Here is a 26882-nt window from a genome sequence, read left to right as displayed (position 1 = left end):
CCAAACCCCCCAGAAACTTCAAAAACCAAAGTATACTTGGAAAAACAAACGGCTGCTATCTCCCACACACAAAATAACCCCAAACCAACAAAAAAATCCCCCATGCCATGGCAGTGCTGTTAGAGTAGAGGGTGTTGTTATATTGTCCCTTTCTCTTTAATCTTTGTTGTGCAGCTCTGCTATCTGGGTGTGGAGTTGGGTTTTCATCTGAGCAGGGGAGTTCAATTCTATTAATAAACTTATATTCTCATAGCAAAGATGTCCAGCAGTTGGTCATCCTGAGTAGTTACGTGGTACTCTGCTGTATTTCATTCCATGTTCCTTAACGTGTACTTGAGAGCATGTTTGTTTGAAGTGCTGACTGAGCACTGCCTAGGAGTACATGGCAGAGGTCTTTAAGCAGTCTCAAAAGTAGGATAGTGCAGGATTTTTATTGTGCCTGTTTCAGGAGAAGACCTGTAACTGTTTTAGTCACTGTTATGTGAAGGAACTGTAGTTTGTCCAGATGAGGTTGTGTCTGGAAGTACATGCTTTAAAAAGATAAACAGAATAATGGGGATAAGGGGGAAGTGTAGGAAAAGGTAAGAAATTAGATGCCCATAAAAGAACTCTAAGACCATTTTTGCTTGGGCAAAATTTGATTCTTTTAGTTCATTCTGTCATGATTACATCAAAGGTTTCTCTTCCAAGGTATGTCATCTGTTTTATTTTGTCTGTACATTTTTTTTTCCCTTAGACTTGCTGAAAATGTTCTTAAAACAACTCAGTAATCACATCTTATCTGAGAAAGAGCTGTTGGACTTGGGGGTCATGGAGTTAAGGCTGTAAAAAATATACAAAGGTCAAAAGATGACAGCCTGGTTTCTCTCATTCAACTGAAATTAGCCTTAAAGAGAAACCTGCAACTATGTGGTTCCAGCCCTTCAGGAGCAGCTTTTCTACAACTCATGCTATTCAACTTGAAGATCTGAATCCTAGCCAGCAGACTCCAGTAAGGATCTGGGTGGTCCTCTGGCTGTACTAGAGTACAGTGCTCCCCACCTGGTGGCTGTCTTGTCTTCAGAAAACCTCCTTAGTTGCAACGTAGGCTTATTGCTACTTTGTCACAGTAAGCATCTTGATTTGGTTCTATCAGCTTTGGCGACATGCTTACCTGGGCAAGTACCTTCTCAGAAGTTAAACCAAGACAGACATTTGCTTTTGGTTATAGCAGAACCAGGGCCTGCTGAGTTACTTCAGCTTTGCAAGCCTCTTACCCATGGATCAGGTGTCCAGACTTCTTCCCCTTGAGCAGCACAGCTTTGGCTACTCCACTGGACCTATTTTTCCCTTGGGAGGCTGAGCTGTGCAGGTGACACTGGAAGCTCCAAGTAGGTTTGGATGTAGGCGTGCTTTGGGGTGGTCAGTGAGGGCTGAATTTGGAGCTCTAAGTAATATGATCAGGGTAAGTGATTTGTTTACTTAGAATTATTATAGCAGAGAGGGTAAGTGCTGTAGTCAGTGCTGTGTTTATGCTGTTCATCAGGCACGCTGTGATGGGGTGTGTTAGGAGAGAACTCAAGAACTTGGAGAATTTTTGCCTGTATTTTGAGGTTGAGAATCAGTCATAAGTCTTTCACATGGAGCAGGAGTCCAGTGGCAGTCTCATATCATTTGGTAGTCAGAGAGCCTGACTGCCAGTGATCTTCAGCTTTATGTCATCTGGCTCTGGACAAACAAGCTTTGGAAGGAAAAGGACTTTGAAGTTTTCTTCTACTGCTGAGGCAAGAACCATTATAGGATGCTAAACTGAGGTGATGGTATGATTATTTTAATCACTCTTAAGAAGTTTAAATGCTGATTTCCCTAAATCAAATCACAGAGCTTCAGAATAATTATGCTGTACGTTTGGTTAGTTTTCGTTTGATCAGTCATTGCAGTGTCTGGCTCAAGTTTTATGGGACTCATCTGCAATTTAAATATGTATTGCCAGAATCTTCATGCACTTGGTATGAAAAAGTGATTTAATTAAAGTATTACTGGTATCGAATTTGCCTCTGAAAGCTGATTGAACTGGTATAAACTGCAGCTTCCCTGAAACCTTGTAGTCATTTACACTGGGATCCACCCATTGCCTTTTCCTTAGTATTTAGCATTGCATGACACGAACGTTTAAGGCTGGTGTTTGAATCTGGAAGGGGACAGAGCAGGGTCAGTGCAGAGAGCAGGGTCAGTGCAGAGATGAGATCTGGAAGGCACAGTATCCAAGAGAGGCAGGGTCTGTGCATTTTTAAGTGGAAGAGCCCTCATCTTAGGTGTGGGCTGAGTACTGCTGCTGTTGTCCTGCTGCTTCTGATGCTTTCTGGGACGCTGCACTTCATGTCTGGGAAAGGGAGGGATCTGGTGGAGCGTGACCCTGAATGGTCGTGTGGCTCTGCTTTCCACAGAGCTAGTTCTTGGGTGAGAGTGACTTTGGGGAGGCAGTGGAGCTAATCGTGTGCCATCATACAGGCTGTGCAGAATGGGGCTGCTGTGCTCAGGGGGCTTCCCAGGCCAGCACATTGCCTGCTCTTGTTCCAACGTGTTTGTGGTTACCAGTTTTGGGGATGAGTGTTCTGTCTGAAAGGCTCTCAAGGCATAGCCTTTCAAAATGTGTCACCCTCAATGAGGTGGAGTCAATCAGGCTGAAATTTTGGTCTCAGCCTTGCTGAGAAATCAAAAGTTAAATTTGTCCCTAATCTTTTATCGTTTCACTTCTCTCTTAGCAAGGAAGTTATTTTGTTGGCAGGAAAAGTATGTATGAAAAATATACACAGAATATAGAAAATATATATAGGGAAATATTTTTCCCCTTTCACATTCAGTTGAAATGAAGTTTCCTGCAAGAAGCAAATTCTCTTCCTACAATTAACCTTGTTTTTGGAAAAGTTCAGGGAGGTGTTTTGGAGGTCTGCAGAACATGAGTCAATTCAACAGGTTACTTTAGAATGGAAGTTTTCTATGACCCACCTTCTGAAACTAGCATATTTGAAAATATGAGGCTGATGTTAGGTTTCTAAATCTGAATTGAAGGGAGAGATTGGAAAAAAAAAAGGGTTGATGCCAAGCTCCTGCAGTGGGACAGTATGTGACTTGGAGAAAGCACCTGCCTTTGGTGACTGGATTAGGTTACTGTACATCATCTCCCTTTACGCAGAAAGCTGCATCTGTTTCTGTGAACATGAGCCCGCCCCTAAGGTATTTTGGGCCCCATCACGTGGCTCAATCGCTTTCACTTTCATCATGGTTAAATTCTTTGAGCTTTGGCAGTTGTGTCATTTGTCTCTTTGTTCTTAGGAACCCAACGGTGCTTATGATGAGTAGGTTGGATACTTGTCCAACGAGGTAGCGCTGGCTCACATTTTGGAGCCAGTAAGTCATTTTACACCATCACTAATAAATGTTTAACTTAGATTACTGAACGCTAGGATACTTTTGCATGTAGAAATACAATTCAAATGAAAGCTGAATTGTTAATAGCACAAAGGTAGCTCCCTCACTTGAAAAATTATGAGTAGTAGCCTACTGCAGACTAGCTCTGTGTAACCAGCAAAAGCACTTGAAGCTGTGACCTTGTGTGCTGAAATATAAGCTCTGGTAAGGTGTGAGGGCCTTGCTATTGGTCCTAAATCTGAATACAAAATGGCTCTAGTCTGGTTCACTTGGGAAATCTACCAGTGTCCTGATTCTTCTCAAAGAGAAAGCTTCTGCAGAGCAGTACTGCAGTGGACGCAGGACTTCTTCTCACTCACTTTTTCTTTTTCTCTCCTTCTGTAGGTATGGCCTCACAAGTCTTGGTTTATCCACCATATGTTTATCAAACCCAGTCAAGTGCCTTTTGTAGTGTGAAGAAACTCAAACTAGAACCAAGCAGTTGCGTGTACCACGAAAGAAACTACCCGCAAATCTATGTGAATGGTAAAAACTTTGGAATTTCTCCCCACAGGGTTAGTACCTACTTTCAGACTAAAAACCCCTTCGACAGACCTCGAGGACAGAACTTTTTGTTGCAGTCAAATGCTGTTGCTTTAAAAAATATTGCAGGTGCTACGAAAGCATTAGCGGCGCGGGCGCAGCAAGCTCAGTTAGAGGCACCTCAGACTGGGGTGCAAGGAAGCCGATCAGATACTGTGGAAGGACCCCAGCGATGTGGATTGAAGCGTAAGAGCGAAGAGCTGGATAATCAGAACGGCACAATGCAGATTGTTGATGACCTATCCATCCTGCCTGCAATGTTACAGACCAACGTTGGGAACCCGATGACGGTCGTGACAACAGCTGCAGCTTCGAAACAGAGTGGTACAAACGGAGATGGAGATTACCAGTTAGTACAGCATGAGGTATTGTGCTCTGTGAAAAACACTTATGAGGTTCTTGATTTCCTTGGGAGAGGGACCTTTGGACAAGTAGTGAAGTGCTGGAAAAGGGGGACAAATGAGATTGTGGCAATCAAAATCTTGAAGAATCATCCTTCGTATGCACGCCAAGGACAAATAGAAGTGAGCATATTAGCGAGACTGAGTACTGAAAATGCTGATGAGTTTAACTTTGTGCGAGCCTACGAATGCTTTCAGCATCGTAACCACACTTGCCTGGTTTTTGAGATGTTGGAACAGAATTTGTATGACTTCCTGAAACAAAACAAATTCAGCCCTCTGCAACTGAAAGTAATACGGCCTATTCTGCAACAGGTGGCCACTGCACTGAAAAAACTAAAAAGTCTGGGTTTAATCCATGCTGACCTCAAACCAGAGAACATTATGTTGGTGGATCCCGTTCGGCAGCCTTACCGGGTTAAAGTAATAGATTTTGGGTCTGCCAGCCATGTATCAAAGACTATTTGTTCAACCTATTTACAATCTCGGTATTACAGGTAAGTGTCTTTAACTTTAACTTGTAATGGAACAAATAGTAGCATGTTTTAAAGTTAATGACTTAATTACTCTTTCCAGATAATTGGAGAACATAAGTACCATCTAAGAATGAATGCCATATGGAGATGAAGTGGTCGGGTACTATTTTACATGTGAATAGTTGCTTTGAATGCTTTTATGGCATTACTGTTTTTTCCTAGAAGTATGGTTTGTGTTGTACTCTGAAGTCATCACTTACTGTTGAAGCCTCTGATGAGGCTTTTTAAAAGCAAAATAGAAACAAAATAGCTTTCACTTGCTTGATTAGGATGCCTTTCCTGCCTTCCTAACTTGTTTTGTTTCTCTGTAAGCAGCTGGACAGTGTACTAGAAGTGCCATATCTTTATATCCTGATGCCAAACATTATGTAAATGCCTCTGTTTTACTCCAGCACTTGTAAATATTTCGCCTAGTTCTTAGAAACGCAATTCTAAATGTGTGCCTTCAGCATCTGTGGACTTCAGTGAGTTTCTGGAGTTAGTGAGCTTTAGGATATTTTAATGCTTAAGGCAGATATCTAAGGTGATTTTAGTACACGTTTGCATTCTGCATTGGCCTCAAAATGGAGATGTATTTGTGGTGATGGTTTTTTAATCCTTTCTTCATATGGTTACTGAATCTGTCTGACAAGTAAAAACATTTAGCATTTGAGGTCCTTTGTTTTCTTTAAGGTGAACTTGCCAGGATTGAAGACCTTTTCCAGTTCTGCTTTGCAGCATTGGCAACAGTTTGTCCTGGGTATTGCTTGTCTTTGCAAATTCAGTAAGAAGCAAGTAAACAGTAGTCATTTGAAGAAAATATTTAACTGTTTTGGACATATTCATGTTGGAAGTGAAAACTTCTGCAGTGCAATTCTAGGGCTGATGAAATTAGTGTTTGGAGTTCATTCCAGAATAATCTATTATTCAACTGCAGCTTGTAAACAAGACCATTTAATATACAGTGCTCCTATGAAATCCTCTAATTCATCACCTGCATTTCCCCATTACTTAATTACAAATTGCAGCTAAAGGTTTGAAGTTTGCTACCAGAAAACTAAATCAGGAAACTATATAGATTGATGCATAGCCACATGAGAAAAAAATGTGCAGGAGAAGAGAGGAGAAATTAAATAATTTGAGAGTTAATTTTGGTGTTCTAGCTCCGTGCCACTCAGGAGGCTGAATCTTCAGGCCTCTCAGGTTGTGCAGGTCCGTAAAAGGCAACACAAGTTTTGTGAGGATCTAGAACAGTGTGAACGTGAGCTGTTCTGCACAGATCTGTAGTTCAGCACATACCTGGCTTTTTATTTATTGAAGCAATTGCAGATTATTGTGGGTTATTGCCATTTCTCCCTCGTGCCTTCCCAAGAGCTGACACAGGGAGAACAAACTGAGTGGTCTTCTTGTAGTACTTTGATCTCACCTAAGTAGCTTCAAATAGTTGTTGTTTTCAATTAGACCTAGTGTAGTTGTGCTTATTCAGTTGCCTACATACACATTTTAGCTGTTGCTTACTTGAGTGGATGCTATTTTGCACATTGAGCAGGTGTGTGTGCTGGCAAGATCAACGTGGAACTCCTTGGCACCTTGCGTGCCGTGTCCAGATACTGGTATTGCATTGCATATACTGAAGCGTAAATGGGAGCTGTTGTAGATGTACATTCAAATCACTCTTCTGGCCCCTGCCCAAGAGGTAAACTCATGGGTGTATATTCTTGGCTTGGCTCACTGATGCTGAATGGTATTCATATGGACACCCATAACATGTGCACCTAAAATTCCTTAGTTACTAGGTTGTACTTAAATACCTTGTAAATATTGAGGCTGTTCAGCAAGGGTCATAGTCTTATTTTTGTATAGTTTCATAATCCTTCTATAAAGCAGCATTTAAGACAGCCTTTTTTTGAAACTAAGAGATATCCAGAAGGGGGGTGGCGGGGAAAGTCTAGCACCTATTGAGTATTTTTGGTGGTTCATTTAAGCAAAAAATTGAGATAATTTTGGTACTGACTTAAAAAAAGATCCTGTACGGTACAGTTATTTTCAGTGGAAAGTCAACTTCTGAGAAGGTTTTTAGCACGCTGGATTTCATCACAGGTGCATGGCTTTCCTCCTGCTTGAGTGATTCAAATTAACATTGTGTAGCTTGATGTGTAGTTTCTCCAAGTGTGGTTTTATTGGAAGCAACTAACTAGTGTAAAAAATACCACAAAATAGAGATTGGATTCAAAAGGTCTCAAAATAAATGATGCCAGAGAAAATTGAGGAAAAAAATCTTAAAGAGGAATGAGAAAGACCTTCAGAGAATATATTGTATTGAGGTGGATTCTTGTCAATGGGACAAAGAAATAGCTCTGCTTAAATGTTTGGTGATAGAAGGGGCCGGAGCAATAGTGCAGGTTTGACTTGTTTGCCTGCGACACGTTGAAACAAATCTTTTAAGAAGCAGCAGCAGCTGCTATGTGTTTGTTTAGGTTATTTAGCATGAAAATGTTGTTTTGTATAGATTTTGATTTAAAGCTTCAAGCTCAATTAATCCAATTACAGTTCAAATTGGAAAATAAAAAAAAAAGCAAAAGCTTGTTCCCTCCAGAACCTGTTTAATTACTGTGATCCCATCTGTGTTCTTCTGTGCAGCCTTGGAGATTCCTTTCTGTGCTACTCCATGTGTGTACTGTTGTGAGCTTTACCTGTAACTCCTACCCATGGGCATCCTTGCATGGCCAGAGATGACAGTGTGTGAGACTTTGCTTCCCCAAGTGACAGGCACACTACACTGCTTTGGCACTTACATGGATGTATCCTGTGTAAAGGCGATGTGAACCTTGCCCTTTCTGATCGGCAAAAGCACTCAACCAGGCTCAAGAATTTAAAGCTATGCAGAATCATTTTGGTTTTAAAGTTGTTTGGGTTTTTTTTGGTGGTTTTTTGTTTGTTTGTTTGTTTTTGTGTGTTTTTTTAAGAATCTGAGGTCTTAGAAAAGAATGAAGTTGAGATACCCTTAAATGGCAGCATAGGCTGAGAAGAAGCAGGGCTGCTTCCACACAGAGAATCAAAGAATGCCAGGTTGAAAGGGATCTCAAGAATCATCTGGTCCTACCTTCCTGCATCCTTGCATCTCTGGGATTCTGCTTCTCTGCTGTGAAGTACTTTGCTGTCCTGCTCCAGGGGTGATGATAACCCAATCTTTGTTCCTTATCCTCTTCTCACCCTGTGTCTGCCAGGGTGCCCACGTTGGTATGAGGCAGCAAGGAGTGGGCCTGGGCAGGGGAGAGAGCACAGCTCAGCTTGGTCATTTTCAAGAATAGGATTTGTACTTTCTCTGTGGAAAGCTTGTGCCCACTGGTGTCTGTAGAGGTGCCATGGAATGCTTAAGAGAAACCACAGGGAAGTTTTGCAGAAACAAGTAAAGAGAAAGGATTGCTTGGTGGGTTTTATTTTATCCTCTTTTCCACCAGTCTTGTCACATTTTTACTTTGTTCTCAGGCCCCTCATGAGCTAATTATTGTGAGAATGGACAATACCACAAAGTCTGATGTTACAGTGTTTATTTTGAGTGGTAGTGTCAGTATTTCACATTGGTAAGAGGAAATGAGTAATGAATTGGAAAAATAGGTAATAAGAGGATTAGGACTTAAGGCAGGAAAGGTAATACAGCTGGGTGAGTGGATAATGGGCTGACTTACCTTCGTCTGTAGCAGAAGAAGAGGTGACATAATGATGGCTGCTGGGGACATTACAGTACTATGAGGAGAGATTAGAAAATGGTAATGGACTAATTGCATTTTAAAAGGAGGTAGGCATGCACAAAAATGGGAGACCAAGCAGGTAGATTGGTGATGATGTGATGTTTTCCTGGTTTTGTTTCAGCTTCATCAAACAAAGAGGAAGTAAGAAACTGGTTTAAATGAGTATAAAAGCACTTTTGGACATTTCATTACTTCTTCGAAACTCCTATTATATATTGCTAGATATTAGAGTATGGATATAGAATCACAGAATCAACCAGGTTGAAAGAGAGCTCCAAGATCATCCAGTCCAGTCCTATCCAATCAACTAGACCATGGCACTAAGTGCCTCATCCAGTCTTGAAGACCTCCAGGGATGGTGACTCCACTGCCTCCCTGATCAGCCCATTCCAATGGCACATGAATGTGAATAAATACTAACTGCAATGCACTGTCTTAAGTCACAGATTATTAATTTTCATTTATTTTAAAGGCATCATGTTATTATGAATATTCTTTCCCTGAAAGAGAGTGTCTGTGTGTACATGTTTGGTTTTTTATGCCAGTCTGGATTTGAATAGCTGTGAGCTAGAGAGATCTGGTATTTAAAGCCTTTTCTTTGCTGCTGGCCTCACCCGTTAAGACTGTTGACCTTTTATGAGTGATCTAAGTGGGTAAATAAGTAGGCAGTGTATACATTTTGAGAAGAAAAAGCCTTTATGTACTGTGTAGTTAATCAAGCTTTTGTCATATATGGAAATGCTAAGTATCTTACTGTCCTTATGGTCAGCTGTGCCCTAAATCACAAAAAAGGGAGTGTTGCATCCAAAATCAAAAGCTTCGTTTCCCCTTATCTCATGGTGTAGGCTGGGCAGGAGGGAAAGAGAGACTTTTATTTCTGAGTCTGGTGTCTTGTGGTTATCTGGTGAGGCAGAAAGATTTTCCAGGGCATGGTATTTCCTTCTGGAAGTCATTTTCCTGTGCCTCTCAACTGAGGTTAGGTGTATTTAGGTGTGAGAAGGCTTCAGTATGGCAGGCTCCAAGGAGCAGTAGCCTTCAAGTAGAGTCAGATGGTCTGAACCGGTCAAGGTAGTCCTGCCTATCTCTTTTGGGTTACTTTACTTTCTGCTGACATGAAGCAATGCCCTTATCAATGTTTTGCTCTAGGAGATAACTCTTTAGGTCTGTTTTCCCAGCAGACCTCTTCTTTCTTCTGGCTTTTGCCCTAGGACTTTTTTTCCAGAGAAACTTGTGTTGACACCTGTGTATAGTTTCCCCTTTTTGAAGTAGTCGTATGCAACACAGGAGTTGTGATTTACTTGTTAACTGATAACCCAAGTGACAGCAATGCCATCTGCACCACTCAGATGTTGTTCACAGCAGGTGAAATTGTGTTCAGAGGATCTACAGTTTCATCTGACGGTGATGTCTGTGTCTCAGGGTTTGATAATGATGAAGCCTTTTTCTTCTCTGATACTTTTCATGTACTTGTTTCTTGGCTGTAACACTAACTGAACTCATAAAACACAGTGCTGTGTTAGCATTGTGTGTTAAGCAAAGATCACTAAAGCAGAGCTATAGCAGTGTTTGTGAATGCAGAGCTCCAGGATTTCTAGGGTTGCTTAATTTTTCTTTTTAATCACATCCACGTTGCTTACTTTTGAGATTATCTTCCTAAAAGACAGGATTTTCAGTGTGAGACTTCAGTGAACCTTTAAAAATCTATCATTCATAAAATTGTTCTAGTATCAAAGATCTAACCGTAGCTAGTGGGGGTGTAGGAATGATTGAACTATTTCACTATGTGCTCCTTATGTACAGCCTTCAAAGGGAGTTCAGCAGTCACTGCTTCTGCTGCCCTGATAGTTACAGTTCTTGTCTTACACTTGCTGTCTCCCAAGAAGACCTCTGCTTCATTGTGCTGTGTGAGACCATAGTGCTGTTGGAGTACAGCTGGAAATTGACTTTTCAAGAACAGACAGTCAGTTTTCTGATAGGAGAACGTTCCTCTTGGCATCTAGCATTCTGTATGCAAACTGCTGCTTAGTTGAGGAAAATGAAAAGAAGGAGAAGCAATGTCATTGATCCCATACAAAACGAGGCACCAGCTGAACCTGTGGTAGGCTGATGGACAACTGGAGTGATGCTGGCACAATGGAAGGTGTCTGGTTATGAAGAGGCACTCATAGCTTGGAAGGGCTTTTCTGCTCAGCAGTAAAATATGATCCTCGTTATTCAGCAATGTGCTCACCAGGAGAAGCAAGTGATGTGAGTAGATGGGCTCAGTGGAGTCAACTCACTCCTGAATCAGACAGTGATATCCTCCCTCCAGCCTTCCAACTCAGAGTGGTTGCTAATCAACAGAGTTGTTCCAGACAAAATGCCAAATGTCACTAGTGTTGTGGCGGAGCTCAGAGAGATGGAAAAATCACTGTTGGATGTGGTCCTGTTGGACGAGAGCAGTTTTTTCCCCCCTCTCCTCTTCTTACCCTCCACTCCCATGAATGCTGAGAGAAGACTGAAGAAGAGTGATAATCGTTGTGTCCTTTGGCCCTTGTGTTGCTTTCACTTGCCTAGGCAGCTCAGGAAAGTGATATGATCTGGTGTGATCTCTACTTTAAAGGGTTTTGGAAAAGAAGAAAGCGGTTGGGCTCTGTGGCTTCACTGCTGTCCCTGAGCTGGACTGTAGCAAGGGCTGTGTGCATGCTCTGCGGCTGTGACACCAGGACAGCTTTTTTGTTTATGGCTTTTTCAGCTTCATGCTTAGTTTTGGGTTAAACCACTGAAAGGTTGTGCTGTTTTTTCTCCCTCAAGTTTATGAAACGTATTCATTCTGTTCTCCTTCTAAAATGCCTTTTAATTTTGAAAGAATGCATTCTCAAGGCTGTAAATTCCTGGAGAGGCTTGTTTTCTCGCTGACCTTTGTAAGGCGATTAGATGCAGTCCTTGTCACTTCAGGGACCCCAGAGAACACAGACTGGCAGTTCCTCCCCGGAGTGTTTTTGTTAAATTGAACATTTTGTAGCTTATGGTTGTGGGCAGAATGGGTTATTATGACTCAGGGAGTAACACATTTGTTGTATCTGAGTAATTCATCAATTATCTTCTCCTAATAGCAGATCAACACACACATATGTTTAAAATATCAGTCTAAAACTTCTATACAAATAAAAACCTATGTTAATAGATTTTCTTTATAGAGGTAACCATGGAGAGAAGTGATGCAAAAGCAACATGGGCAAGTAACTCTATTTCAGGTCCACCCGTTGCTGTCACATACCTAAGTTTCTAAATTAGCTTTATCTAGAGTGGGATGTCTTGAATTTTCCCTCCTCACATTCCCTAACATTCATGGCTTTTATTTTTGGGGGTTCGGGGGGTTGGGGGGTTTAAATGGGAAGCAAAGCCCTCTTAATAAATTGAGTTTTCTGTCAGGGAAGCCACAGCACAGGAGCAAGCTAAAAATGCCTCTGTAAACAACTTGCACTTCAACATGCTAGCAGATGTTATTCTATCACTTTGAACTGTGCATCACTGAAGTGTATTGGGATATCTTAAAATAGTCAGGGGTGGTGGCCAGCCACTCTAGACTACTATAGATGGTGAGGCTGTTTCACTGTTGCAATGAAATAAGCCAGAAGTACATGCTGCTAGGGTCATTTGCTTGCTCAAGGTCAGCATGTTCAAAGTCAGCTGCTGTTTTAGTGAGCATGGTTACTGTCAGTAGTATATATAAGAAAAGAGTCGTGATAATGTAAGGAATTGCTTTTGCAAGTCAATTGGGACACTTAACACATTCCCCCTTCCCTCTAAAGCAGTGGGGCTGTGATTGCTGGTTTCTTTTAGTATCAGAGCAAACAGAACTTAATGTCAAGATAAGCTTTTGTGGCTTGTGCCTGTGAGCAGCTGGATTTGGTAAAGTTTTGTTTGCACTCCTTGCATAGTGCTTAATTGACTTCCTATTTTAAAGTTATGTTTCATGATTAGCAGGACTTAATCAAAACCATTACAAGTGTCCTCCAGAAGTGACAATCTCAGTTCATGCTATTTTCATGTTTACATGGCTCTTTGATGACAAATGCAGTTACGACTGTCTTATTTTCCTGGCAACACAACATGGGCTCTAATACCCTCTTAGGCTGTAGAAGCAGAAAATAAGGTTAGATAAGATTAGAATTTTTTTGGGGGGGTAGTCAGTTCTTTGGGGTTGAATGGTTGACTTAAGTTTGTCATAGGTAAAGTGTTGGGAAGCAGCTATGTGTTGCATATCTTTAATTGCAGAAAGTAGCAGTGGGAGTTACAATGCTGTGTTTGTAAATACCGTGTCTAACTGCTCCCTCTGTGCCTGTTTTGAAAGTATGGCTTTGTGTTTCTTTCTGTTGTAAGAGCAGGTAGTACTAGATCTAAATCATTGTGACTGAAAGTAAAGCCCCTGTCTCTTCCATCTGGCACCCTTGTCTTCTGAGCAGAGCTGTTTTGTGGGGGGGGAGGCTGCCTTCTGAATCAGCTCACGGCACCCAGCACGAGTGAAGAGGGTGAAGCAGACGTATGGGGGAAGAATCCTGTGCATTTGAGTGCACAAAGATTGACTAGGCTGCTTCTCTGCTGACACAGTGTGTGGAAAGAAGAGGATGTACCACAGCTGGGGCTCATCCCATTAGCCACTAAAGGCAAACTGCTTTGCCTCTGAAAATCAAGCAGGCTGAACAAGTGCAAATGTGTAGGCGCCTTCAGAACATTTATCAGTCATGCTGGTTCAGACCAAATTCAGCAGTAAAATACTATCATGATTAAAAAACCCTAAACCAGTGACACACTCACCACCCCCCTCACTGTAAGCGTGATTTCTGAGGCGCATTCAGAGCATGTTCTGCATCTTCTATGTGGCCACAGTTCTGAGTTCAGCAGGGTGGCTGTAGTTCATGGGATTTGAACCTCGCCTGATGATAAATCCAGATGCTCTACCATAGGTCCTTGGCTTCTCTAGAGATCTTCCTGTTGAATGAGTTCTGTGTTGGCTGCTGCCAGTGGTTGACAGCCAGGCTGGAGAGCCCGACAGCTGTTCTTCACTTCTGGTGGTAGCACAAGGAATTGCGGGAAGATGTCTGTACTCGCTGTTCCAGTCACGGGACAATAACACTGAGCACAGTGCTTTGTGGAGGTGCAACCAGTTCTGGACTGGAGCAAAGTCCACAACTTCAGAAGAGAAGCAGATGGCCTCGGCATTTTTGGTAACAAGCCCTAGAAAATAGAACAGGAGGATATAATTTGTAGATTATACAGTACAGCTTCTGACTATGCTTTGGTTTTCGTCTAGCCTTGAATTATGTCAACAAGTTCCACTAAAAGTATTCCTAAATCAAAAGCTTTCTTCTGTGCAAAGCAGCTGGGAAAGCTCTGTTGCTAAAGTTGCCATCCATCTAATTGTGCTGAGCTATGTCTGTAGAGAGAGGCACTAATGAAAGTCAGTTGCTTAATTGGTACTGAAGTTTATTTCTTGCTGGTCTCTCTGCCTTACCAACAGATAAACCGTAGGAGTGTCTTCTGTGAATGAGCTGACAAAGACCTGTTTTTTCATGACCCACCCCTGTTAGGAACCTGGTGTCCTCATGGTCTGTGTAATTTTCCTGTATAACATAGTGTTTAATGTGAGAAGCAGTTGTTTAGCTGCTAAAGGTCTAGGAAGAAAGTTAGGAAACTGTCAGATATTCAACAAGGGATAAAACTACAACACTAGGGCATTACACAGAAGAATAATCAGGAGTTAGCATGTATCATTAGTGCCCAAGTACACCAGCCTGCCCTCTGAATTACTGTCCCACAGGGATGGTAGCTCCTGGAGTGGTGCCACATACCATTTGACATAGTCAGTTTGTTGCCATTCAGTTGCCTGCCTTAAAGAACAGCTCCAGGATTGCCTAAACCTAATTAGCACTAACTTTATTTCACTTCATCTCTGGTTCTTCCAAGCTGATATTGGTTGTGGTTGTAAGCATTTACACATGATAAACACGTTTTTCTTTGTTTTTCTATCTGTGGTATCACTGTTGGCCTGTATACAAACGATAGCAGATCCTATTTTAGTGTGTAAGTACCTAGTGTAAAATGAAAAGGGAAGCCCCAAAACGTAGTCTGATATTTGATGCAGATTTACTGGAGCAGAGGGAGGTTGTGCCCATCCACAGGTTGTGGTTTCCTGTTACATAGTTATTTTGTGACACTTCATCATATTTATTCTCTGTGTGTGTAGGATTGAGCTTACATGAGACCTGTTTCTTACCAGCTTGTGTGAAGTAGTGCTGGGCTAATACCCATAACATCATTTAGTTGACTGCTCCTAATCCCCCAAGATAAGGAATCTGTAAGAACTTGAAGCATTTCAAGAAGGCATTGTTATATGAATTGGGAATACCAAACAGCAACTCCTCTCCCTCACTGATAGAATTCAACTTCTACTAAAAGCTAATGCCTTTGTAATTAGTGCTGTTCTCCCTCCTGACCCAGGAGACCTGCTGTTTCTGAGTTTGTGCATAGTGCTTGTTTGGGATTTCCATGTGGTTCCGGTGCTGAGTGTCAGGCTGGTGCTTCGGGGGAGCTGAGCCACCGTAGGGCCAGTGCTGGGGAGCGGTGGTGGTGCTGTGCCCAGGCAGGAGGTAGTGCAGTCAACTGGTGCCATGCCCATGAGTGAACCAAGGAACAGCTCCTGGGACATCTTCAGGAATGTATCTTGATGAGCCAAGTCCCTGTGCTTGGCACAGAAGTGAATGAGAACTGGTGCAGTGCTAGGGCACGAGGAGGAGGAAGCAGAAACCTACCCACACTGGAGTAGATGGCTGACAAGGGGCTTGGCCCCCTGGTTGCTTCCAGTGCCATTCCACAGCAGTGGGGCTGATCATGCCATTTGGGTAGCCAGGAACTACCCAACAAGACATGGACCTTTTTAGAAAGCTTGTGTTGTTAATTTGTAGTTGCTCCAATGTAGTGAAAGGCTGCTACAGCCGGTGGTGTAGTTGGGTTTTATTTCTATATGCCTTGTCAGGTATTACACAGGTGTATGCCCCCAGTCCTTGTTGTTTATGCATTGCATCACTTGTCTAGCTGAAGTGTGCATCAAATTGGATGCAAGGACTTGATTCCCTTTACTGCTGTGCTTTGACTTCAGCATTGCTTCAGAAGTTTGTAAAGGTATTCTCAGACATTTTTTCCTTATCTTAGTGTTTCCCTGGGGCAGTGCCTCCCTCATGAGACAAATGCAACATTTTGTCAAGCGACTGGTTTACAGGGTTTGAGGTAGAAGCAAAAATGAAAGGCTGTACACTTGCTAGTGTGCAACAGCAAATAGAAAAGTACAGGTGTCCTGTAGCTTAATGGAAGCTTAATGACATCATGAGTGCATTCATTCTGCAGTTCTTACATTACAGTGATGCAGCCTAATTTTTCATCCAATATGAGTGCTAGCTGCAAGACAGAGGATTCAAACTGATGATTTCTGCAAGATGAAAAGGAAGTTGCCTATTACCCTTGCTGTTTCACAGCAGTCAGTGTGCCTAGCTCTTGACTAGCCTGCTTCACTTGCTTGTTCCAGAAGGCAAAATAGAGATGGAGGATTGTTCATGCTTGTCTGGAGAGAAAAGCAGTGTAAACATGAAAAAAAATACAGCAACATCAAAACACAGTTATGTCATAGAATCAATCAGGTTGGAAGAGACCTCCAAGATCATCCAGTCCAACCTAGCACCCAGCCCTATCCAGTCAGCTAGACCATGGCACTAAGTGCCTCATCCAGTCTTTTTTTTAACATCTCCAGGGACGGTGACTCCACCACCTCCCTGGGCAGCCCATTCCAATGCCAATCACTCTCTCTAGGAAGAACTTCCTCCTAACATCCAGCCTACACCTACCCCAGCACAACTTGAGACTGTGTCTCCTTGTTCTATTGCTGGCTGGCTGGGAGAAAAGACCAACTCCCACCTGGCTACAATCTCCCTTCAGGTAGTTGTGGACAGCAATGAGGTCTGCCCTGAGCCTCCTCCTCTCCAGTCTAAACACCTCCAGCTCCCTCAGCCTCTCCTCACAGGGCTGTGTTCCAGGCCCCTCACCAGCTTTGTTGCCCTTCTCTGGCCACATTCCAGCACCTCAGCATCTCTCTTGAATTGAGGGGCCCAGAACTGGACACAGTACTCAAGGTGTGGCCTGACCAGTGCTGAGTACAGGGGAAGAATAACCTCCCTTGTCCTACTGGCCACACTGTTCCTGATGCAGTGGTTGTTTATGAGCTTGTTCACATTTGTGTGGCATAACAGCAGATTCTCTTCTTCAGCAGAATCTGGCACAAAGAACTGTGAAGAAATGGCAAAAAGCTTCCTGATTTCTAAAATGGAAATTTCCTAATGTTTACCAATAGCCTATGTTCTTAGTTCTCTCTCCAGCTCATTGCTCAATGCTCGTTTCTCATGACTGACACTGCCATTGCAAGAGCAGAAAACTGCACAGATAGGGCAGGGAGCTTTAGTTTAAAAGAAAGACAAACCACCCATAAACACTCCCTGTCCTAACAAATAAAATGCAACTGAGAAGTCCTCCACCCAACAACCAAAACAAAGAAAGAGGGGAAAACCCCCCAAAGCAAAAAACATCCCCACCCAGTAATGTGTTGCAGAATAGGAAGAGAAGTGCGTGCTTGGAATTGTGTCAAGATAAGTGTAGCTGTATGTACCTGTACTTCTAGGACTGTCTTCTCAGAGCAGTGTTTTGCTGAGTTTATTTTTTGTCCTGGTGTGCAATTTGGATGATTTTTTTCCCACTCTGCCTTGTAGAAACAGATATTTGTAATCTCTTGCTTGCTTTAACTAGCACATAGTATTCTGTGCCAAACTTCTGTAGGTCTGAGCCTGTGAGAAAGTATCTGATAAATTAAAACTAGCTCAAATCGTTAAAAAAAAACATTCTGGTGCTTAATACCTGAAGGACTGCCATGTGAAATTCTTCACATGTTTCTGCCAGGCACTGTCCTCTAACTGCAGCATCTCAAGCAGATGTCTCTTTAAGGGGTATCAGTACTGCTGGGTATCCTTAGCAGTTCAAGTCCCTGCTGAAGGAAAAAATACTTTATGCCTATAAATTAACTTTTTTGAGGGGACTTATTTCCCTCATTGTATGGCACACCATAGCATGCCTTACCATGTGACATACCATAATTAATTCTATGGCTGGGAAATCCTTCCATCAGTTGGAAGTGAATGGGTGTACTGTGAACAGTGCTAAGTCCTGCTTTGACTCCTGGTAAACACCATCAGCCCTTGGGGCACAGATACCTAACACCGAATGCACTTGAGGAGGGTGTGTTTGAGCACCTTCTTAGCACACTACAGGTAGACAGCACTCTGGTCTGAGAGTCCTTGGCTAATCTGTGTAATTATTTTGAGTATGTAAGTATCTTCAGTTAAGTAGGCAGCTTTGCTGCCTTAATAACATCTTACGCAATTGGCTCCTTCCCACGCTCCCTGGCGGCTCAGGGAGCAGGGTAGAAATTTAGAGTGTGAAAGAGAGAGGAATGCAAAGAAGGGAGTTGTTGGAAAAGCTGTGTGTGCAACTAAGAATTGCAAGTCAGAACACCTTTCTTCTTCCTAAATCTGTTGCATGGCAGTTACTCTATGGGTGTTTGGGTTTTTTCCCCTTGGATTGAATGGACTGCTGCATGTAACTGAAGAACTGGTATCTAAAAGGGATTAATACCCATTTCCCTGACCTTTAATTTGTGGTGTGGTTTCATTCTTTATGAAACTTTACTTTTAACTGGATTTGAAGGAGAATATTTTACTTTTTGTACTTTTCATTTATAGTCAATCTTTATTTCCCATTTTGGCTTTGGTTTTTTAAACATCGGGCTCACACGTTGAGATTTCCCTAAGCACAATGTGGGAACTGTGTTGTACTTTGAAACCTGACTTAAGCATGCATTTGCCAGTTGTGCACATTCCTTAGGGGTAATGGTTTTGGTACATTGTAAAATGTCAACTGTTAGACGTGCATTCCTGTGAACCAACAGATGTATTTCAAGTAGACCTAGGTGTCAGTAGAATATCCTTTACAGAGGAAAGGGAGATTCTTTCTTTGCTTAATCTCATTATTTCTTTTATATCAAACATAACCCATTCAATAAAAGGCAGGATGAGGCAAAGGGCTGCAGAATGTACATGCGAGCCTCTAATAGCCTTCTGAAGAATATAAACCCAGCTTTAAGTGATCAAAGGTCCAGTCAGTGTCCAGTCTTTGATAGCAAGCCTAGGCAAAGCGATATCAAAAGCCTAAGCAATACAAAGCAGCAAAGAAGGTACATTTGTATTGATAGTCCCTAGTACAGTCTTGAGGCTGCTGGCAGTCTGAGCTTAGGTTGGACCTTTTGTGTCTAGTAGCCCATTAGGGGTATATTTTTGTTGCATAAACTTCTAGCATGGCCAGATACAGCAGTGGAGCTCCATAGTCCAGTTAAGTTGTATGAAATAGATGTTGTATTTCTTGGATAAAGAGATCCTGATGAGGAGCTGCCTGGGGTACAGTTTTATTGGATGAGTGACCACTGCTTTGAAATGCGGTCGTTGGCTGCTGATGTTGCTGAGGCAGGCAAGAGCCCAGGAAAACTGGGTGAATTGTGTTGGAAAGCTGGTCTCGTGAAATTTTCCAGGCAGCTCTGTTTGAGTACAGTAGGGCAGCACTTTTTCCTGGTACAGAATGAGAGAACTGTAATTTGTTTTCCGAGTGCTTTGTCTGCAGTTGTACATCAGCCTGCCCTGTCCTTCATGAAAATGTTTTCTTTGGATTGTGTTCCTTGTGTGCTTTTTAACCTTTTTGTTTATTCCCTATTGGCCCTCCATAAGGACTTTTTTGGGGCTTCTCATTAGTGCTGTGCTCTGCCTCCCACCCAGTGTTTTTACCATCAGGAAACAGAGTGTTGCTGGCAGAGGAGGAGGGATGATAAACTTTCAAATTCCTCGATTTAGGAATTTAGTTGTTGTTGTTCCTGTTACTAAATCTAACTTGAAAATCAGTTCTGTTTTGTGTGAAGCACTGTAGGAACAAACTAAGACTCCGCTTTTTAAGTTTGCTTCTTTCTGATTTTAGTTAGAATCCACAACTGGGAATGAGATAGCACAGCCGTTGTTGTTTATATTGACGTGTCTCAAGGTGGCTGCATGAAACTGGAGGGCTCAGGAGTTGTTCTTCCTTGCTCTGTCTGCGCATTACCTTCCTGCAGAAAAGGAGGAGTGAGAGAGGGCTCTTCAGAGGTGAGCAGTGTAGGACAGGGTGTGATTTCCAGTAGCATTGCCCCAAGTGCATGTTTGTGCAAGAAAAGTTATTTTGAGGTACTCTCCAGCCAACTTGTCCATGTATTAATAGATCTCCTGCATATCACATGTGTATTCAGAAGTGGGTGGAGGTGGTGGATGTACATATCTGTGAGTGTTGCTCTTGAAAAACGTTTTGATGAGGAATGTTTGAGACTGCAGAGCTTAGTTTGCTCTTCCTAGAAAGTACCCAAGAGCTGAGTTCTAGGCAATAGTTAATTTTCACAGCATCAAACTCAAATCATCTTTAAACTAAAAAAAAAAAAAACAAAACCAATAAAATTTAAAAGAGTAGATGGTAATTTCTTGATTGGCTGCAAAATGTATTTAGCCTTCCAACCTATGACTGATGTAGGGCTCAGTTTCATTAGAACAGGTAATCCTGTGTCATGCATCTCTTGAATGTTCTTTGCAGCAGTTTTTTTTTAAGAGCAAATTCATGATGAGCTTGTTGTAATAGTTGCACACAGGATAAAGAAAATAGCTTATAGGTTTGTTCTGGAAATGATGACTTGACAGTAGCCTCTGGCAGTGGAATTTAGCTATCAATAGTGTGTTAATCCAGTTAAGTAGAGAGCCTTTCATAGGGAAATACGAGTCATGTGTTCTAGCTAAATAATTACCTTTAAAGTAATCGTGCAGCTTGTAAACAGTGCCTCGATATTTGTGTGATTCCTGGGTTTTGACACTGTTATGAGCAGCAATAGCTCCTTATTGAAGTGGCAAGCACACGCAGTGGCTTTGGATGGTATTTATTTCAGGACGTTGTTACCTAAAGCCATAGTGATAGATCTAAGTATTGTCAGCTAGTTTTTGCCCCTTCCTGTGTGCTAGTTAGAAAATGCCAGAGGTTGTGACAGGTGTAATCACACCTGCAAGCCTGCTTTGAGACACACTGCTGATTCAGAGACGTTTATGAAGTCAGTGCTCTGGGTGTCACCTGCCTGATAAGTAGGTGTCACCTGCCTGATAAGTAGGTGTCCCCAAGGCTTGGTTTTCACTACAGATTGTTCCCCAGTTCAGCTCCCATCCTTTTCCCCTCCTGGGGATACAGGCAGTATTTTGACAGTTAGGCAAGGGTGCAAATCAACTAGAAGGAGGAAGATCACTGCTTGGGTGCATGGTAACTTACTTCCATTTGGCTTCTGTTGTGAGACATCTGTCAGTTCATTGATTTTTAACTTACAGTCTATTTTTTTCCTACGCTGAACGGTGAAACAAAGAAACTATGATTTCACTTGTCTCTCATTTCAGTGGGTATACTGGCACCAGTGGGGGATAAGAAATACACAACACAGTGAGGTATGTGCTTATTCTGTAGAGCCAAGCCTTTTTTCCATAGCTCTGTTGAAGTTGGGATTGCTGGTAACAGCATGCCTTGCTAACATTGCTGTGCCATTCTTTATTAGAACATGCTGCTATAGGATCTTTAAATCTTCGAGATGTAAAAGATTTGAGCACAGTCCTTTTGTTTCAGATGTTTGAGGCTGAATGTAGAGTTTTGTTATTTTCTTTTTTTAGTTTTTCCTCTGAACATAGAACAGTCTGGGTTGGAAGGGACCTCCAAAGGTCATCTAGTCCAACCCTCTCTGCAGTCAGAAGGGGCATCCTTGGCTACACTAGGTTGCCTAGAGCTCTGTCGAGCTTCACTTTGAATATCTCCAGGGATGGGCCCCCAAACCCCTCTCTGTGCAATCTGTTCCAATGTTCCATCACACTCACAGTGAAGAATCTGTTCCTAACATCCGATATAAATCTGCTCTTCTCTATTTTGAAGTCATTGCCCCTTGTCCTATCAACCAAAGCTAAACAAGCCCTCCTGATTTTGGTGGATTAAGATCTGATGATGCTCGTGAGATTGGTTGGTTAGTGTTCCTTGATACCTCACCATACTACTTGGACACTAGAAAGCTAATGGAAGCAGGTGGGTGGCAGCTGATCACCTGCCACAATTGGTCTGGACTGCACATGAATTTAAACTGAAATCAAGGACTTGCAGTTGGCAGTGAATCTTTTTTTTGGTCATGTTTCAAGTGATTAAAAGACATCTTTTGGAAGCCTTTGCACTTAACAGTTTTATAAATCACACCTGACTTACTTATGTAACATTTAATTTCAGAAGGTCCATAAATAGGCTTTGCTGTTACAATTATAATTGTAAAACATGTGTATGATCACTTATTGTGGGGACTTGCAACCACCTTTGGAAGAACACTTGGTAATTGCCACACACTTTATTGCTATGTGATGCTTGGTAAGCCTTAAAGTGAGCACTCCAACGTTACATTGACCATCCTCAGACAACATGAAGTAATAGTGGAATGTAATAGTCTCTGTTTTGGATGAGGACCATCTGTGCCTTTTGTTTCAGGTGTTGAAGAACAGGTGAAGGCCTCTCTCATTCACCAAAGCATCTTTTTGTCTTTATGTACTCGTTGGTACCAACACTTGATAAGTCACTGACATACTTTTTGTAGACTGTAGTGACTTTTATCTTCAGATTAAAATCTCTTTCCAAAAACGCAGCTTTTGGGATTTTCTGAATGTCTGCTGGCTTTTATGACTTTCCCAGTAGGTTATTTTTAGCTACTTAGGTTTTTAAAAACCCTCTAATCTTAAATCATAGTATGAGTTGATTTGCCTAAAGGCATTTGCAGCATCAGAGCCAGAAAGCAATAATGAGAAAAAGTTTGTCACTGTCATCTACTCTGGTGCTCAGATGACTTAGGAAAATATTCTTATTTATCACTAGGCTCTAATGGACTCTCTTCCTCATAAGGTTATGTTACTAGCCTCTAAGCCTCTTCTATTTTCATGCAGATCTGATGCTGTTCCTGTTTCTAACTATTTATTCTCAAGAGGTTATTTCTGTATAAGGCTTCCAGTATCCCAGCATCTCGGCAGTTGTTTGATAATGGCTAATTCTGCTGCTCATGTCCCAGCAGCATCATTAGTGTTTATGTTGTCGGTAGAGCCTTTTCAAGGCTAGTTTACAGCAGTTCTTCCTGGGTAATTCTAAACAAATGTGTAGCTCTGTCTGCTCAGAGAGATTACTGCCAAGGACTTCTTTTCAGTGTATCGATCTGCTTGTGGTAGTTTATGCTGTGCTGTTCATGGATAAGAAGATTTCTTACTCATGTTTAGTCAACAAAAAGTTGACTCTCTGCTGCCGTCAGTCCTTAAGTTTTGATTTCACAAGGGAAGCACTCAGACAAACTGACTCTGAGCAAAACTTTTTGTTGCACGAGAATCCCACAGAGCTGATGGTAACATTCCTCTCTGATCTTTGCCCGATGCTAGTGACCAAAAAGAGCTGCAGGAACTTCATGAATATAGAAGAAAATCACAAATCTCTGTGTGTGTGTTGGAACTATTTAGGTTTCAGGGAGCAAACATGGGACATTACTGAAATGGAGGAGTGGCTGCTTTTCAGGAGTCATTTGGGGTTTTAAGTGTGGGGGTATTTTTCCCTTTGAGAAGAGGTTTTATTTTTCCTGCCAATTTTAACCAAAGCAAGTCACACTAATATTTTTAGATTCACTACTTCTTAAAAGTGGAAAGCACAATGTAAAACTCCCAAAATTCTTAGTGAAATTGACATAAAAGGAAATGTTAACTCTGTTGGTGAAGGCACACCAGGGCTGGTGTTGGGAGCCTTGCTAAAAAGCTATGACATAATCCAGGGCTGGCCTTTGAAAGTGTGTCCAATCAGTTTTGTGGTGTGCCAACATAATCTAAAAGTAGTTCCTGAGACTAAGAAAAGGTGACACTTTTATTTGAGGACTTCTAAATTTTGTTTGTGTTTTTTTTTTTTCCCCCTCCTGGAAACAAAACAGCTGTGAATTCTCCACATCTCCAAGGAAATCACAAACAGCTTCTCAGAGGAGATTTGTTAGCTGAACTTAAGCTTTCTTCTTTTCATAGAGCAGGGGCTCCCAGGAAATACTCCTACTGTGTAGACTCTCATAATATATTAGCTTTTAGGGCAGTGTTCAGAGTTTGGCCAAAGGTTACCTCTCATGTCAACATAGTCAGACTTCCCAGTGATTATATTTTTGCTCTCTTTGTTAGCTGTTGGCATTTCAAATAAAATGTTTAGTTTTCTATTTTGGTGCAAGTCGTTTGAACCTTGAAACTAGAATATCTTGCTGCCATAATAAATCACTCAGGTGGGGTTTGGATTTCATTTGGTACATTATATATATATCTTAAAAATACCAGTTTAGGACCTATGTGAGAGTGTTTTGTAATCTTTATTGGTATTACATTAATGCAGTTAATAGTTCAAGTGAAAAAACAATTATGTTCTTAAAATAGCTGCTGCTGTTAGTTTTTGAAGTTCAGGAAATGTATATTGCTCCTCACCCCTTGCCAGCAGGGGTCTTTCCAAGTCTTGTGAAATTCTGTGTGTTTTCTGATGTGTACATAGAATCATAGAATCAACCAGGTTGGAAGAGACCTCCAAGACCATCCAGTCCAACCTATCACCCTGCCCTATCCAATCATCTAGACCATGGCACTAAGTATCACAGTATCACAGTATCATCAGGGTTGGAAGAGACCTCACAGATCATCAAGTCCAGTACATTTTGAAGAGCAAGCAGTGAAGGCAGCTTACCTTTTTCCCTTGGAGACAAAAAGTGTTGTACAGCACTGGCTCAAGGCACCGAGCGGTTGATGTGCTGTAGTCTTGTTTGAGCAGCAGCACTTCCATAAATGAGGGGAAAGTTCCCTGTCTGTTTGATCTTTGCTGCTTCTGTTAATACTGTCAACAAGTGTGCCTTTTCCTAACGTGGCTGTCTACATTTGGAACAGTTTTTAGCCATAAAAAACGAGCTGCTCTCCATTGTTAGTGTCCTGGGCTGGGCTTAAAGGGCTTGCTCAAATGAAAGGTTTCCATTATTATCTAGATCCTATTATTATCTCTTTCCTTTAAACTACACTACCTGCTCTTAACTTTTATTTGCTCTGACAGCAAAATTGTAGCATCCTGTTTGATTAGAAAGGATTCCTGGTGTAATCTGGTTACCCTGATTTCCTCTTTAGTCTGGTAGTAGAGGATGATTTTTTTGTTGTTAGCATTAGAAATGAGGCAAGAACTGCTTTAAAAAGGATGTCAACATTTTACTGCAATGAGAAGAATAAGTGAAAAAAACCCTCACCCTATGTTTGAGTGTTCCATTTTCATATATGATGTTACTTTAAATGTCTTTGCAAAGCAGAGCTTGCAGAAATGCTGAGGTTTGTTGCTGTAGTTGCATTCCTGTTGCAACATGTTGTCAGGGGCTGATATGACATCAATCTGGATGTAATAGATACATAGCTAAACAGTTTATTTTAGGATCTAAAATTCTTCTGAGAATAGACAGGCTCTCCTTTCAACAGGAAAGGACAAATAAATTCGAAAGGGATACCAAGGAAGAAAAAAAGGGGAAGAAAAAAGCAGAGAGAAAAAACTGTCCAAGGAGAACAAAACTGGAAAAAACATCAGATCAGTACTGGTGTGGCTCAGGGCTGGGGTGAAACACATGAAGGGGGTTGTTGCACGTGGATTCTTTTGGCAGACTGCAGTGCAGTGGCAAGCAGGTGATGTGACATACTGAAGGCTGAAGTCTTACAGTCTAGCCTACTGAAATAGGTAATTTTCCTTGCTAGTAGTCCATAGGTTTAATTGTCAGGCAGGGGAAAAAACACCACAGGTTTAAAATTTCTAATGTAATTTGTGTGAACATTGGCAGATTATTTTCCTTAGAGCCCAAAGCTTAGGCTCTTCAGTATTTTCTCTATATTATGTTAGTGAGATCACTGAACTGGAGGTAAGTTGTTCTAGTGATGCAATTACACCAGGGGTCTGATGATGGAAGTTTGTCTGGTCCCTAGGTCAGCCAGCCAGTTCACTTACCAGTGCATCATAAATGCCAACAGAGGTATACAAACCCAAGTTAAGGGTTGTGTTTTTCTCTTATTGTTGTAAAGAAGTAACAGATCCTAGCAAATCGTTGTGCCAGACATCTGTCTGTGGGTTATGAATCTAGCAGTAGGTTTGAATCCAGAAGTGTATTTTAAATGTCTGTTGCTAATAGCTAGTTAATACAAAGTACCATGTTACAACTCACATGTTTCTTGATCCAACAGCCAGATCCTTGAGCTCTTTAGTATCTTACCTGAGCTATGTCAAAGTGAGAATCCATTGAAATGCAGAGAAAAGAAAGAGAGCCTCATGCTGATACGTCTCTGTTTGGCATGAGCCCTTGGTAGAATTTTTATGCAAGGATCAGGACACTTGTGTTTTGGGTTTTGGTTTTTTTTTTGATTATCATGACTTTATAGCCTCAGTCCAGTGGTAGGAGCATTGTCAGGGGTGAAAGCACAAGCCTTCACACAAAGCTCACTTACAAGATCTTGCTGTTCTTGATGAGAATGCCACCAGCAAATACTGTCATGCTTATTACTCTCTTGTAGAAACTCCCTTTCTGCTGTTTAGCTGGTGGTGTGTTTGGGTTCTACAAGTCCGTGCAGACCCTTACAGAACTAGAAGTTGATATTCCCACAAAATCAAAAATAGCAAAGCAAAGGGCAGGAGGAATTAAGATTTGTCGTTTCTGATTCGTGAGGCCTTGAAACCTCCCACAATGTGCTGTTCTTATTTTTCTTTCTTGCTTGTGGAGAGCTGGAAATCATTGCTAGTGTTTGATCCTCTCCTTGAGCATGTAGTTGCCTGTACTTCTCAGCTGGAGGTCAGTTTGTGGTTGGCAGCTGCTGCCACAGTTACCTGTCCTTGCCCTAACTTCTGTCTGGATTTCAAGCAAGATATTTCAAGCTAGGTTTTCTTAAAACTCAATCTGCACAATTCACCAGCTCAGTGTGGGTTTTTGTTTTGGCACAAGATTTTGGATG

At 41.8% G+C, this 26882-nt stretch overlaps 1 protein-coding gene across 6 annotated transcripts in view; it reads left to right on the top strand.

The window, feature by feature from the left end:
* The window catches only part of HIPK3 (homeodomain interacting protein kinase 3), a 103182-nt gene that overhangs the window by 43279 nt on the left and 33021 nt on the right, over positions 1 to 26882 (top strand). For 5 of the 6 annotated variants that reach the window (XM_064163808.1, XM_064163811.1, XM_064163810.1 and 2 more), the window contains exon 2: positions 3796 to 4891. In XM_064163808.1, the coding sequence (XP_064019878.1) occupies positions 3798 to 4891 (1094 nt within the window). In that variant the 5' untranslated portion in view covers positions 3796 to 3797. The remainder of the gene's footprint in view (positions 1 to 3795; positions 4892 to 26882) is intronic. The other variant, XM_064163812.1, reaches the window with a different exon arrangement.

Source organism: Pogoniulus pusillus, chromosome 24 (assembly GCF_015220805.1).
Source record: "Pogoniulus pusillus isolate bPogPus1 chromosome 24, bPogPus1.pri, whole genome shotgun sequence".
Lineage (NCBI taxonomy): Eukaryota > Metazoa > Chordata > Aves > Piciformes > Lybiidae > Pogoniulus > Pogoniulus pusillus.
The sequence above is the reverse complement of the archived record's forward strand: the minus strand, read 5'-3'. Positions and strand labels throughout refer to the sequence as shown.